The sequence below is a fragment of the Podarcis gaigeae genome (genome assembly GCF_964106915.1).
Source record: "Podarcis gaigeae genome assembly, chromosome: 12".
NCBI lineage: Eukaryota > Metazoa > Chordata > Lepidosauria > Squamata > Lacertidae > Podarcis > Podarcis gaigeae.
In genome coordinates, this window is record NC_139688.1 from 20,865,859 (window position 1) to 20,880,536 (window position 14,678).

The 14,678-nt window shown below is 43.8% G+C and overlaps 1 protein-coding gene and 1 long non-coding RNA gene across 6 annotated transcripts in view; one reads left to right on the forward strand and one right to left on the reverse strand.

The window, feature by feature from the left end:
• The window catches only part of WAC (WW domain containing adaptor with coiled-coil), a 50,148-nt gene extending 42,311 nt beyond the window's left edge, over positions 1 to 7,837 (reverse strand). For 2 of the 5 annotated variants that reach the window (XM_083704872.1, XM_083704871.1), the window contains exons 1-3: positions 7,648 to 7,749; positions 7,027 to 7,063; positions 5,176 to 5,371 (exon numbers count right to left, since the gene is read on the reverse strand). In XM_083704872.1, the coding sequence (XP_083560998.1) occupies positions 5,176 to 5,371; positions 7,027 to 7,063; positions 7,648 to 7,742 (328 nt within the window). In that variant the 5' untranslated portion in view covers positions 7,743 to 7,749. Of the gene's footprint in view, positions 1 to 5,175; positions 5,372 to 7,026; positions 7,064 to 7,203 lie in introns of all 5 variants that reach the window. The other 3 variants (XM_083704874.1, XM_083704873.1, XM_083704875.1) reach the window with 3 other exon arrangements.
• A 279-nt stretch (positions 7,838 to 8,116) lies between these two features.
• Positions 8,117 to 11,210, forward strand: LOC310828075. Its single transcript, XR_014556614.1, has 2 exons — positions 8,117 to 8,270; positions 10,607 to 11,210. It is a non-coding gene; the product is annotated as an uncharacterized lncRNA (long non-coding RNA).
• Positions 11,211 to 14,678: the final 3,468 nt, after the last annotated feature.

The following is a 14,678-nucleotide window of genomic DNA, read 5'->3' on the forward strand; positions in this document are numbered from 1 at the left end:
GTAACCTGAGGTACCACTGTACAGATAACTTGAACCTGGAATCTTGCCTTGGGACAAATTATAAAGATTTTCAAGAGGTCTACATCATTTCCCAAGATTAAGCAAAAATGTTTAGTTCAATGGCACAAAAAGGAATTGAGGCTTAATATTTCCACTTTAATAATTTGTGCAGTAAGAGGGGGAGGCTAGGCTGAGAATATTAGCTGTGTCATAAACTGAATCTTGAGTTTGAGAACTCTCTAATTCTAAAAGTTTAGCTTACAGAAGGGCAATCTCTATGATTCAAACTTTTTAGTCACTAAATGACAATAGCTACAAAACTAAATTTGCCCAGCAGAATTAACTTACCTGATTTACAGAAAGCAAATGCTAGATCTTTTTTCCTGGCAGAATAATAAAAATACAAATGGCCCAACAAATGTTAATTTGTCTATTTTGTTTGGTCTGTGCTTATTGGCAATTATGTCAATATGAATTTATGAAGATTACATTTGTCTTTGTTTTATAATTTTATTAATACTTTATATTTAGTTTTCAATAATATTTAAAGGATGGAGTTAACTGAAGACAATATATTTTTCTTTATATGTTTATATAATCCATTTTAAAAATTAATTCAACTAAAGCCAAAATCAAAAAATGTCTGACAGCTAAATCCTAAACATGTCTACTCTTACAAATAAGTTCTAACAAGTTCAATGGATATAAAATTAGACTTAATTCATTAAAGTGCAAATGAAGATCAGAACAGCCATGTTAAACAACTTTACATTTCAAAGGATGACCTCCAGATTTATCAAACTTTCCTGCCTACTATTATACCTACCATTCTGTTCTAAATAAATTGTGTTAGGAATTATGAAAAATTAAACTAGCATTCAGCTTGGACACTGAGATTCAGCTCCGAGGGCCTTCTGGCAATTCCCTCAATGCAAAAAGTGAGGTAAAAGGGAACCAGGAAGAGGGCCTTCTCAATAGTCGCACCAGCCCTGGGGAACACCCTCCCATCAGATGCCAAGGAAATAAACAACTATCTTACTTTTAGAAGACATCTGAAGGTAGCACTGTACATGTATAGGGAAGTTTTTAATGTTTAATGTCTTAGTGTGTTTTAACTTGTTGGAAGCTGCAGAGTGGCTGGGGTAACCCAGTCAGGTGGGTGGTAAGCAAGCAAACAGACAAACAAATTAAATAATTATCATCATCATCGGGAAGCTAATCCACTAGGAAACCGTCCCATGATCAGGCATTCAATTAGTGTCGCTTGTGGTTTTTATATCACACAGAACTTCCAGGGACCCCACAAAGGTCTCCAAGAGGCAGTAACATCAAAGTCCTGCTTTTTTACACCCAACATGGTCACATACAAAGCTTCACACTCATTCCTGTCAACGAGGAAACATGCAAGAGCCCACTTGGGTACTACTGCACAACCAAATGGATCAATATACTTCTGGAGTGGCTGTTCAACCTAACAGCTTCTGCTACCTTCCCCCAATTTTCATATTTTCAGGTTTATACCCACCCACCCACCCAGTACAGTACGTTCCTTCCAAGTTCTAGCCAAAGAAAGGCATTTTCAAGAAAGACGTGCCCCTGCTCCAGGTACAAAGTGATCATACCAGTATCTCAGTTTCAAAACGGGGTTCAACATTAAGAGCAAGCCATTTGAATTGTAAGCAACTGAAGTTTAGGCCTCACGTTATTTTCTGGAAAGGATGAATACCCCCAAGATTAAATTTATTCTACTATTTTTAAAATGACAAACACACATTTACTACCTTTGACTTTACTTCCAAGCAAATTGGTCAAGATGATCTGTATCAATTTCTACATGGACTACGGGAGCAAGATGATTCCCACGGTGGTACTATATACAATGGTGACTGCTCACTGATTGAAGGGATCCATTGGCAGAACAGGGAGGGAAGTAATTTTTGGTGATCCTCCTAAATCTGCTCCAGAGAGTTACTCAACTCCCTAAAAATTGTCTCCCTCCCCATTCTACTGATGCTAGTAAAGTAACAATTGCATACCATCCTTTAAAAATGAAGCTCCCCACAGAAACATTCTTGACGTACAGATAATCTGACGCGGTACTAAGATATTGGCAAATATAACACATTACCTTATATTTTAATACTGCTACCCCTATTTTCTAACCAAAGATAAACAAGTCACTGATATTGTGAATGAAGAATTCATGCAAGTCTAAACATCTAATACCTTGAAGCATGGATCCGTGACACAGGTGCATTTAAAAGGTAAATACTGGAGATGTGCACCTCCAAAATTATAAGTCAAAAAGGGGTGATTTGTGTGAGCTTTTCATAGTCTCAAGTCAAATTGCACTGTTAAGGCACTCTGAGTCAGATAACGGACTCCCTAAAGTTTCAACACACTTTGTGGACTCAGTTGCCCTTAAAGCACTGCATTTTTAAAGTGCATGTTATTGTTGTTGTTGTTATTATTATTTTAAGTACAGCAGTACCTCGAGTTACAAACACTTCAGGTTACAAACTCTGCTAACCTGGAAGAGTTACCTCGAGTTGAGAACTTTGCCCTAGGATGAGAATGGAACTGCTGTGCCAGTGGCGCAGCAGCAGCAGCAAGAGGCCCCATTAGAAAAGCACGTCTCTAGTTAAGAACAGTTTCAGGTTAAGAACAGACCTCTGGAACCAATTAAGTTCATAACTAGAGGTACCACTGTAAAGCCAAGCTGACTAGAGAAACACACTAAGCTCAGATGGGGAGGGAGCAGGAGGGCAAGGAGAATCTTTCAATTTGAAGAAGTCTAGATTTTAATCACAATTAATTATTTTCAAGAGCACACCAATGGGGGGGGCATGTTCAAGAAAACATTGAAAACTGCTGCTCATTTCAATCTATGCTGTTTATTTTAACCTATGCTATTACCCCCCCAATGCCAACACCCCTTCTCTATGCAAGTCAATGGTGATATGTCACCAAAAAAAGGCTATATCCCAAAAAATCATTGGTGGGGGCAGAAGCCCACCCCAAATCTACCAATGACCCTAGGTGTAATAAAATCCTTTCAGGGTGATATTTTACCCACTCCAGTCTTTCATGGGGGTGTTTCTCCATCACAGCTACCATGTTATGATTCCTACCACAACCACCCCAAAATAGTAAAAATCATGGCTTTGAAGGGGAATTACTGCAGCTGAAATTTGGCAATTTTGCCCCCACCAAAGCGGGGAGCATGCCTGCAAATTGCAACCACACCTGGCAGAAAATAACAGGATTTTTTTTCTTTTAACAAACTTTAAAAATTCCTGGATGCATCTGCCTCTAAATTGGCAGGCTTAATCCACTCTGGATCCACTCTTCAAAGTGTTTTAGAGAGTATCTTAGAGGGTATAATAGTCAATTCAACCTACAAGTAGGAATGAATATATGAGCAGCAGATAACATTAAATAAAGGAAGATTTGAGACGAAATTGGGTGGAATAATAGATTATGCAGCCGACAAAAGACTATCTAGAATGCCATGGAGAGATGGACTGGGAAGTCCGAGGACAAGAGAATGATGAATATTATATGATGTATTTATAAGTTGTAAAAATGCATTAAAAAATACAAAAAAAAATCCACTCTGGAAGGGCTGCTGTGCCTGAAAACCCCATCCACTTCTGTGAAGGGGGAGGTGGTTATGGACATTTTTAGATTCCCCATAATAGTTAATAGAAAGAAAAGAGCTTGATTTTTTATCATATCCAATTTAGTTCTGAGTAACAGAATTGGCCACTTCTCAAAGCTTCAGATACAAGTTGAATTTTGTGGCAGATGCATGCCTCTAGTAAAAACTACTAAAGGCCCATTACTCTTCTATAGTGTGGCAGAAAAGCATCACAGGCCTGTAGGCGGATGCTGTCTTTACCAGATCAACAACTTCATCACTGCTATTCCAGTACTGGAGGAAAGTCCTAACACTACCCATGAACATCACATGAAAACCTCAGGAACAGAGAGCAAGGGGCAAGGAGAAGGTGGGGACATGGGACATACACAATCCCATACAGTTTCAGAAGCATTAGTGAGAATCTCCAGTGGAGTATTGGAATGAGACTTTCTCTTTTTAGAATCAGACTTCTTGAGATGTAGTTACACTTCATGCAAGATGGCACTGTAGTTGTCCCTTCATCACAACAGCTATAGTTAAGAACAGGATTTGGGCTGTCAATTACAACCTTCAAAGTGCAGTGGCGAATATGAAATATAACAGAACCTGAAAAGTTTCTTCTTCTATAGCACTAGGGTGCAGTCATTATCAGAGCATTTAACTACAACAATATGATAGCTGTGTGACTGTAAGGATACCCAACATGATAATTTGTCAAAAACAAAAACCTCCTCACTGTCCCAAGAAACTTAAATGCAGATTTGTAATAGCCTTAGCATGAAAGAAAATGCTTCATGGAATTACTGTTATTTCTATACTTGCAAATCTCAAATAACCACGTAATAGGTTTTATTACAGTAACATGGTATATAAATTTTGTTTAATAAAACCAAGACACAAGAACTGTGTTACCTCGCTGCATTAAGGTTTTGTTTTATATGTTGTTTACTTCACTAATTGTTCACTTTATTTTATTCATAACATTTGTATCCCTATCTTTCGACATATAGCTCTTTTCAGAGTATTTATGGTAAACCCCATTATCTTCATAATTTCCCTGGATGCAAGGTTTGGCTGGGTGAGATGTGTAGCTTCCCAAGACCATCCGGCAAGCTTTAAGCTTGAGTAAGGGTATCTGAAGGCAGATACCTCCAATACAGGGCCATTACACTACACTGTCTCTCTTGTAAACTGTACTTATCAGGAAGAACAAATTTTATATCAGGCACATGAAGGCCTGCCTACCAAAAGACACAGTATCATTTCCTTCAAACGCCACCATGCTAGATTGCACTGGAGGGCAGTTTCTACAAAAAGCCCAGGTTTATGAAGCCGTCCTGACTAGACAACAAAAGCAGCCAGGTCTAAAGCCCCCTAACACAGGGATACGGAACCTGTGGCAGTGTTGTGAATGAACTGAAATAATGGTGAGGTAAATTCTTCACCTCAATGAATGTGCTTTGTTTTGGTGCAAGATTTATTTCAATTACTAGCAGTATTTTGAATACAAATCAGTTAAAAGTTTAACTCACCACCATCCCTTTCTCTAACTCTGTGAGTATGCATGCTTTTAGCTTTACTGTGTCCAGTGTTGTCACCATACTTGTTTTCAGGGCTATCAGATCGCCGCAACATTTTATTTGGTGGTGAAGGGTCTGTGGTGTCTCGCATCTTGTCATGCCGGTGATCACCACCACTGGGGTGACTCTTTGATGAGTATTTAAGAGCCTGAAAGAAATAACAAGTACAGATTTCTCAAGCTGTGTTTTGAAATATCTTTTTTAAAAACAGTTTGCCATGCAGCATGGAGAAGCTGCTGTCCAAAATAAATCAAGCTTAGAAATCCTCTTAAGTCATGTAACTAGTTTCACAATTGTCTAGATCCTAACTAGTGCTATGTCATTTTACAAACTTAATAGCACGTAATTCTGAGTTTTTCAACCCTACTTCCAATTTATTACAAACATTCTATTTCCAATACAGCATTGGGATTTATTCAGAGTAGTACAATTAACACGATGCCTATCCTCAACCAAGTCAAGCTCCTTTTTAATGTGCTACATCATAACTATGTATATTCCCATTGTGTTTAATGGGAGACTATTCTCAAATAAGTCTTAAGTACCACCTTGGCTGAAACACCTTGGACTATGCACACTGTCGAACAGAATTATTTCATCTGCAGGATGCAGAATGTTTTTATTTACTAAATGGAGAATACCTTTTACCATATACAGGTGACACTGAAAAATATTTAAGGCATTTGATACCAGTTTCAGTATCACATCCTCTCCATTTCCACCCTTAAAAATATATCCCACACAATCTAACCAAATATTAACCAGCGGTACCTCATCTATGAACTGAGATTAACTGTTATGCACTTTAAAGAGCGGGGAGATTTCTGGCAAAAGATACACAAGGGTATATAGATTTTGTAGTAGTACGAGTGGAATATGCAGCTTTGTAGCATCCACACCACCTTGTGTTATACTAAACACAACAGGGCCTTGTCCAGAACCTCTCTCTATCTGCCCCTTTTCACAAGGCTGTGTGATGAATGTTTACATTAGATGTGCTGTCACTGACTGCAGCCTCCAGTTGTCAAAGCTGCCTCTTTCATCTGATCACTCAGGTATATAAGTGTAGTGGTCAAATAACCCACTGTAAATGACTATATTTACACCTCCAGCCCTCCCGATCCTTTTAACACTGGGGAGATGACAAAGGGAAAGCCTCAAATGTTTTTCCCCACACACACCCCGCTTCACACCAGCCATTTCCCAAATTTCTTCAGGGGTACCTTCAACACGGTCCCAATTTAAAGTTTTCTCAGTTGACAGAAAGGGTTTGAGGAACTAGAATTCCCCTCGGGCTTTACTACAAGCCCAAGGCCTAGAACCTATCCCGGCTCCTATTTCGTCTCCTACGGGAAGGGAAGACGGTCAGCGGCACTCGGGAAGCCTTTTCGGACTCGGGTTCCGGCCGCTTACCGCCATCCCATGGGTTTCGCTCGGGGGAAAATGAAAAAACCAAAAAACAATGCCGCCCTCCGCCTCCTGCGGCCCGCATCGGGCCTAGGCCTCTCGCTTCCTTGCCCCGCCGCCAAGCGCCTCTCGCCGCCTCAGCTCGCGCTCAAGCCCTCGCGGTCGCGGGGCGAAGAGAGAGAGCAAGAGCCGCCGCCGCCCCCTTGCCCCCTCCCGGCCCGCCGCGCGCGGAGCAGAGCGAAGGGAAGCGGTTGGCTCCCCTCCCCCGCGGCCTGCAGCGGCGGCCGAGGCCTGCGCTCGAGTAGTTTCGCTCGCCCTCCCACACTCCAGTTACTGCCGCCGCCGCCGCAGGGGCCTATCGGTGTGTGGGGCTGCGGCGGGCGAAGAAGTCGGTACCTGGTAGGGCTGCGAGTCCCCCTTGCGGTCGTGACAGCTGGAAAGAGAGGAGAAAAAGACGTTACGTTAGCGAGCGACCGTTACTGGCCGTTGGTATTGAGGGGGGGTAGGAAAAAGAGAGAGAGAAGAGAGAGGGTAAGACGGGAGGAGGGCGGAACGAGAAAGGGGGTTATTTACCCATCATTGAGTCTTTGCTTATTCCTCGCATACATTACCATCAATGCCCGGCCTGTGTGTGAGAGACTGAGGGGACCAGGAGGGCGCGGCCGGGCCACGGGCGCCGCCGAGGGGGGAGGGGGAGGCAGCGCTCCGACCGGGGACAGGGAAGAGGAGGAGGAGGGGGAGGGAGGGAGGAGGAGGAGGAGGAGGGGCGGCTCAGGCAGCTCGGCTGTGAGGGGAAGCAGCGCTCACGGGCCCATCTCCTCCTCTCCGCACCAGCGAGAAGGAGAGGCGCCCCCGCAGGACGGACACACGCGCACAGCGGGGCGCGGGAGGCACAAGGCGGCCGCGTCCCCTCCGCTGCTGCCACTGGCCGCCTTCGCTCGCTCGCTCGCCCTCCGCCGCCGCCGCCAACACCTCCTCCCCCCTCCCTTCAGCTACAGCTCCAGCTCCCAACACTACCGCCGTCCGACTACATCCGGGAAACTCGGACGCCGCCGCCTTCGCTTAACGTCGGCTGATATCGGCTCTTTCCGCCAAAGCTCCTCCCATTCCATCCAGTCCTTTTTTCCTTTTTGAACCCACCCTCTTTCTTAAGTCTATGCCCCGCCTCCTCCCTTCCGGATGCTAAGGAGCTTTCCTTCGGGAAACATCGGCCATTTCCGTCAGGCTCCGACAAGCCCTCGCCTGGGTTTTTTTTGCCTCCCTTCTTCGCTCTCTATGCGGTCGCTGCAGTTTCGGAAAACATCGGTAGTCTCCTTGCGGCCTGCAGCCCTCGCATTCGGGCGGCACCGGCTGTCTCCGTCACGGATCGCTATCTCTATTTCGACTATTTCCGCAAGGGGAAGGAGAAACGCCGCCACAATCGGTTATTTCCGTAGCTCCCCCCCCTCTTAATCCTCCGAGAATGAGCTCCGGAAATACGCTCGTAAAGTGGTGGATAAATTCAAGCTAGGTGGCTTGGAGTTTGTCTTTCGTTCCTGTATCCGCTGAACGACGTTCTCTGCTGGGATAACAGAAACGCGTTTTGTTCCATCCCCGACGAAGCCGAAGTTACCGGAGTTATTTAGTGGGCGTTACCGGAGGTGAGGATGGAGAACTAGAAAAATGTAGTTATGAATGGGACTTTCGTAGAATTATAGAGTTGGAAGGAAGCCCGGGGGTCATTGAGTTCAGGCCCATGTAATTTAAAACAAAACGTCACCAGAACCATTTCTGCACTGTGTGTAGATTGTACAACAGTTTGAATCTCCAAGGAAGGCCTTCTGGGGTGAGGACACGGAAACGTCCTATTTGCATGCCTATCCAAGAGTAAAACGCGTTTAGTTATGCGTGTTCCCAGGTAACTAGGTAGACACGCTTCGCCCACAGCCCTCTGTGGGCACTTAAGGCGCGGTCCCATCCCGTTTGCCCGATCGCGAGCGCCTATGGACCTGAATGGAATTTACTCCAAGCTCGATCGAGCTGAAGTGGGACACAGATTTCCGAGGGAGCCTTTGCAGAAGCTACTGTCCCGGGCGGGCTTATGGAGCAAGAGATCGCCCCAAGGGCGCCTTTCCTTCCAAAGAACTAAGCGCCGCGCGGCCCGCGCAACGACCCGCCGGGCGTTTGCTTGCGGGAGGGGAAGAAGTAAGGGCCGCCGCGGCTTCAGTGCTCGCAGTGCGCAGCCGCGGCTTCAGTGCTCGCTTCCCTTCCTGCGCGGTCCTCGCGCCGAGGTGCCCAGGGGCTACTGCGGGCCCCGCCCCCTCCCGGCGCCTCATTCCGAGCGATCCGCGGCAGGAAGGAGGGTGACAACGGAGCTATTCTGGGAGGCACGTGGGCGGCCGCTGGTCTATTCTGGGTCCGGGGGAAAACAGCTGTCCGCAGCGCGGAGGCGAAGCAAGGAGGGCGGGTTGCCGGGGAGGCATCTCCCCCAAGTGGTGGCTGGGCGCCGGCGCCGCTTGCCTTTCTTTTGCAGCTTTAGCGGAAGGTTTTGAGGGGAGAGAGAATACAGTGGTACCTCAGGTTAAGTACTTAATTCGTTCCGGAGGTCTGTACTTAACCTGAAACTGTACTTAACCTGAAGCACCACTTTAGCTAATGGGGCCTCCCGCTGCTGCCGCGCCACCGGAGCCCGATTTCTGTTCTCATCCTGAAGCAAAGTTCTTAACCTGAAGCACAATTTCTGGGTTAGCGGAGCCTGTAACCTGAAGCGTATGTAACCCGAGGTACCACTGTGCAGCCAGCACGAAGCTCCCTTTCCCCTTTATGGATGTGCAGGAAAGAGTAGGGATCTTCTCCCTCAAGGGCACATGAAAAGCTGCGCTTTCAAAAGCCAAACTTACTCCTGCGCAGGTGCCTGTGCTGGAGGATCCCTCTAGCAACAAAATCAAAAGTAGTAGAGTCCCTGTTTGCAGGCTGAGATTGGATGAGTTTGGGGACTACTCTTGTGGGTTGCACAAGAAGGGGCCTCTCCCTCAAAGGTGAGACGCCTGAGCCCTCCAGACAAAAGTTCTAGTAGCTGGCCTATTTCTCACTCCCCTCCTTTCAACCCCATGGTCAGAATCCTAAGGCAGCTGTTCCGGAAATTGTGGGAGAAAAGTGCCCTGGAGACTTGCTGTATTACCCTAAGTATATTTATTTAGGAGTTAAGCACTGCTGAGCTAGTACAGGTAGCCTAAGTGGTGCATTACCTTCTATTACACATACAAGTTAAGCATATTAAGTTAAGCATATTAAACATACAAGTTAAGCAGGCGCTATAGAGGTAAGGAAGAAAATGCATAGGCAGGCTTGGATTCTTCTCAGCACCCTCAAACCTCCGCAGAAACCTTACTTAAACTGCAGTAAATCAATCCTGGATAGTCTGGTATACATGTTGCCAGTGTATTTACTGTTCTAAGACATCCTATAGCTAGAGAGCACCTTAATGGCCCTATCCTAGGACAAAGGGGGGAGGAGACTTATTATTATTAACAACAACAATAATAAAGCAGCATGAGAACCTTGTGAGAGAAGCAGGGAGGGCAAGGGGAGATTAAACTTTCCTTCAGTTCTTTCCCCTATTCTGTTCTTCCTCAGTGCTCCTCTCCCATGCCTATCAAGGCATATGCATTCATATAATTTCACTCCTGCATCATTCATACATGAAATTGTGCATCTACACATTCTCTTGCACACAGCACTTAAGTGCACACATTTTAGAGCCATCTCAAAATATCAGCAGCTTCATAACGTTTTGGAAAAGACCATTGGCCACTTGCATGTCAGAGTGGAAGAAGTTAAAGTAATGGCAAAATAGGATCCTTGGAAATTTACTCAGATGGTTTCCTTAATCACATTTTCTACAATTGCTATTGATGTTTCCATTATGTATGTGCTGGTTTTACAAAAGCACTTAGCAATTTTTCTTTCTTTCCTCCATTTAAATTATAAAATACAGGCAGACGGTGGTGAGATCAGCTGGTAGAAGCAGGGATCATTTCCTTCTCTGAAGGGTGGAGCCAGCAGGATGACTCATCAGGGGGCTGTTCTGCAAGGCTATAATAACGAACTTGTGAAACATATAGAAGACTTGTACATGCAAAGAGAAGAAGTGAGCAAGCAGATAAGGGAAGCGGAAGAGGAAAAGAAAAGGATCCAGGATAAAATTGAGACACTGACAAAACAACTGGATTGTGTGTGTGAAAACTTAGCACAGAAAAATGCTGCACAGAAGAAACTTGATGAAGTTCTTGCCGAAGCAGCGTTGACTTATGAGAAGATCTTGGAAAGCTCTAGGATGCTGCTGAATGTTTTGAAAGCCGAAACGGGGAATTTAGACAAAACGATAATGCTAAATAGAAATGTGACTGGGGATATTCAAACACTTGGGCTCCAACAAACGCAGCACTAGGCTTGGTGAAAAGTTATATACAAGAAATGTCACTCTTTGATCTTATATTGGTGGGTTTATTAATGTTTTTATTATGTATCAATTGTTACTTTTTATAAAGGATATCATGGAAGCAATAGACAAGTTGAAAATAAAGTTCTTTAAAACTTAACTGCTTATCCTAAGATTGTTTTAGATGCTGCAAGGACTACATGTTAGAGCCAACTGACACATGATCCAAGGAGCCTAGCAGCTGCTGGATCAGTGAACAGAGTACTTGGGATTCAGCATACCACTGGCTGTGTTTAAAGCAACAGTGCAGCATCTACTATTTTTGGAACAGAAAGGAAAGAATTGGTTTGTAAAATGTTTGCGGTTCCAGTAATGCGTCTGAGGGCGATGTGGGCAGGATTTAGGACATAGCACTTGGGTAAATCCTGCAGGGCTTGTCCACTTTTTTGTTGCAAGCTTTTACTGTTTCCCTTCATAACTGTAGTACACCAGCAACAATAATTTCCAAAGGAGCTTCTTGAAAGACAGGGACATGCCTCTCTCAGCCAGTGGGTTCTGGGGTCCCAGTCTCAAGTCATTTCAAGCTGTTGGATTACATTATCCCTGAGTGACCAAACTCACCTGTGATCTATGCAGAGTACCCTGCCCTCACCAGCGTTGAGGTATAAGCCGATAGTAAGGCATTACATCAGCATCTCAGCAACAATGCCCCTCCTTGCAGAAAAAACAACTCTCTGCAAAAAGAGAGAGAGAGAGAAAAGATGACTATTCTAGAGGAAGCAGTTGTCCTCTTAACAAAGGTGTATATTGTTTGTGTACAATACAATTCATGACATACAATGCAAAATGTTAAATATGTTTTTCAGGAGAAATACCCTGCCCATGGCAATTGTCTCAGTCCTTAATGATGTGATTCTGAATTGGCCCTGCATCTTGAATTGTCCTTGGAGATAGAAAATTGTCCACCCTAGGAAAGGTGTGTGCAACGGTGAATAGGACTGTCCGAGCAATCGTGGTAGCAGTCATGGAATAACCCCACAGTGAAGTCTTGCTTAACAAATGTGAAGGGGAAGTTACTGATGCAGGAGGACAGAGTTGACATTCTTGCCTGTATTGAGAAAAGGAATGCTGTATATAGATTAAATCTTAAAATCAGTACGTGAAAAAATGCACATGGAGGCATCTTTGCACATGATTTGTTTTCTAGGATGTGCACTGAAATCTCAAAACTGAATACCTGTTGATCATGTTTTTGAAGCCTTCAATGCCACAGAGTGTTTTAAGAAAAATACTTGAACCAACCAATGAAAAAGTTCATTGCCAAAAAAAGTATGATTATGCATAGATGCCATACACATTTTTATTTAACTCGTAATATATATATATAGGTTATGAAATAGGTTATGAAAAGTTACACACACACACATATATATAGTAACTTTTCATAATCTATTGCAAAAAAATACTAAGAACCAGCCTGATTTGTAATTCCCACTTGCATGTATTATTGGGTAGACTAACTTGTAAAACACTGGGAGTGGTGGAGGGCAGGGGCAATGAAGGTAAGGAGACTGAAATGTCCTCAGATCAGCATATGACAGAGTAAGGGACTTCTGGCTGACGGCTCTGAAAAAACGGAACCTGCTGGCACCATCCTTTCTCAAGTCATTCTCGAGGTCCCAACAACTGCAGGAAAAACTGCTCTCCCTCACTCTCTCTCTCTCTATCTATCTATATATATATATATGAATATATACATAGCATTCCAGCATGCCAAATTGCTGCTGTCTGTAATCCTCCAAAATATTGGTAGTTGTGGGCAGCAGCTGTATAAAGAACTGCTGTCTAAATTTCCATTTTCCCGATTAATTGAACCTTCATTTTCTGCCTTTGAGGGTGATATCTAATTCTAGTAAAATTGTGCTTGTAATTATTGATGTACCTGATGACAGGCAGTCAGGTTGTGCACCCAGAGCAGTGACCAGTGGAGGAATGACGGCTGGCAGGAGCGCAGAGAAAATAAATGCCATGGTGCATCTGCAGCAGCAAAATCAGACAGCTTTACCTGCCCCACTGACAATAAAGCATGTGTCTCCCTTATCTGTGTCTATAGCTTCAGGCGCTGTAAGTGCTTTAAAAAAAAATTTATATATGTAAGTTATATAGGTTGTTATATTGTGAATCACTTTGGGATGCCTTATGGGAAACAAATAAATGAAAGAAATAAGTTTAAAATAATAACAATAAATAATATGTGCTCTGCTAGCCTGCTGTGGAGCATGAAGTCCTGTTGGCAATGTTGACATAAGAGTCAACTCTCTTCTCTCAACGTCTGGAAAAGGGAGAGCGCCACCTTGTCCTTCGCCTCAGGCAGCAAAATATATTGGTCCGGCACTTTTTGCAGAGAAGCGTCCCTTGAAGGATGGTGACTTAAGTATGCAGCCACTTGATTCACTCAAGGTATATTTTGATTTAATAAGGCACATTTAACCAGTCACTTCAAAACTTTTTGATTGATTGCACCCATCAAATCAAGCAGTTAGGTAACTGTTGGTTTTATTTTCCACTTCCAATTCTGCTCACAAGGAAGTGCCAATAGTGCATAATCCCGAAGCCTGTGATGTCAATTTGAAAACATTTGGTGGGGATGGGTTTTAGGATAAAATTAAGCCTCTTAAGCCCTTAGGTCTTCTATCTGTCAGTTTCACTCATATCATCTTCCAAAACTAATGTGATAATTCCAGTGATTATTTGCGAAAAAAGTACGGAGTTCCAGCTGCCTAAGCCAAATTTGTCTGCACCATAAATACGCTCTCGGAATCCGCTGCCTACATAAATAAGTCTGTGGAATAAAGTGTACTTACATCACTCATAAGCATCCTGCTGCTCTCTTAAGAAAGCCTTGCAAGACTCAGTTAATTTATCAAGCTAAATGAGGTCATGTTAAGAGTTGCGGCACATGATTACAGCAGCTGTTGAGTATCCCTCGCTGAATGGAGAGAGAAGCCTCTGGCCAACTGTCGTCTTCTCACCCCAAAGAAGACACTTTAGAGAGGGCTCTGCATGCTTCTCTCCCATCAAAGCCCTCTTCATTGCTAAGCTTAACAGTGTTAGCCTAGACTTGCTTCCTCGGAAGTTAGTCCCACGGTAGCTTGTCCCCAGTTAAGCGTGCACAAAATTGCAGCCCTTCCATTAGAGCAGGGTTGGGGAACTTGGGGGCTGCCAGATGCTGTTGAAATACAATTCCCACCAGACCCAGCCAGCAAGGGCAATGGTCAGGGATTATGGGAATTGTAGTCCAAGAGCATCTCAAAGACCACTGTGAACTACAGTGAGTCTCTTTCTACAATAAATAGCTATATTTTTATTTTATTTTAAAAGACGTTTGGGGCATTGAAAGGGTGGCTTGTGTGTTGCAATAAGCTCTGTATCTACCATTTTCCTATATTCACTCATTAAAAACTACTGCAGGGTGGAGTAGGGCAGTTAAGGTAGATATTGGGCCATTTGCAATTCCAGAGTATTTGTATTTCCAGAGTTTTCCAGACTCGTTTTCAGAAAAAGTATGTGGATCTGTTTTATCAGTAAGCCACTTCCCTGGTCCCTATTATTTCTCCCTTGTTCTTTG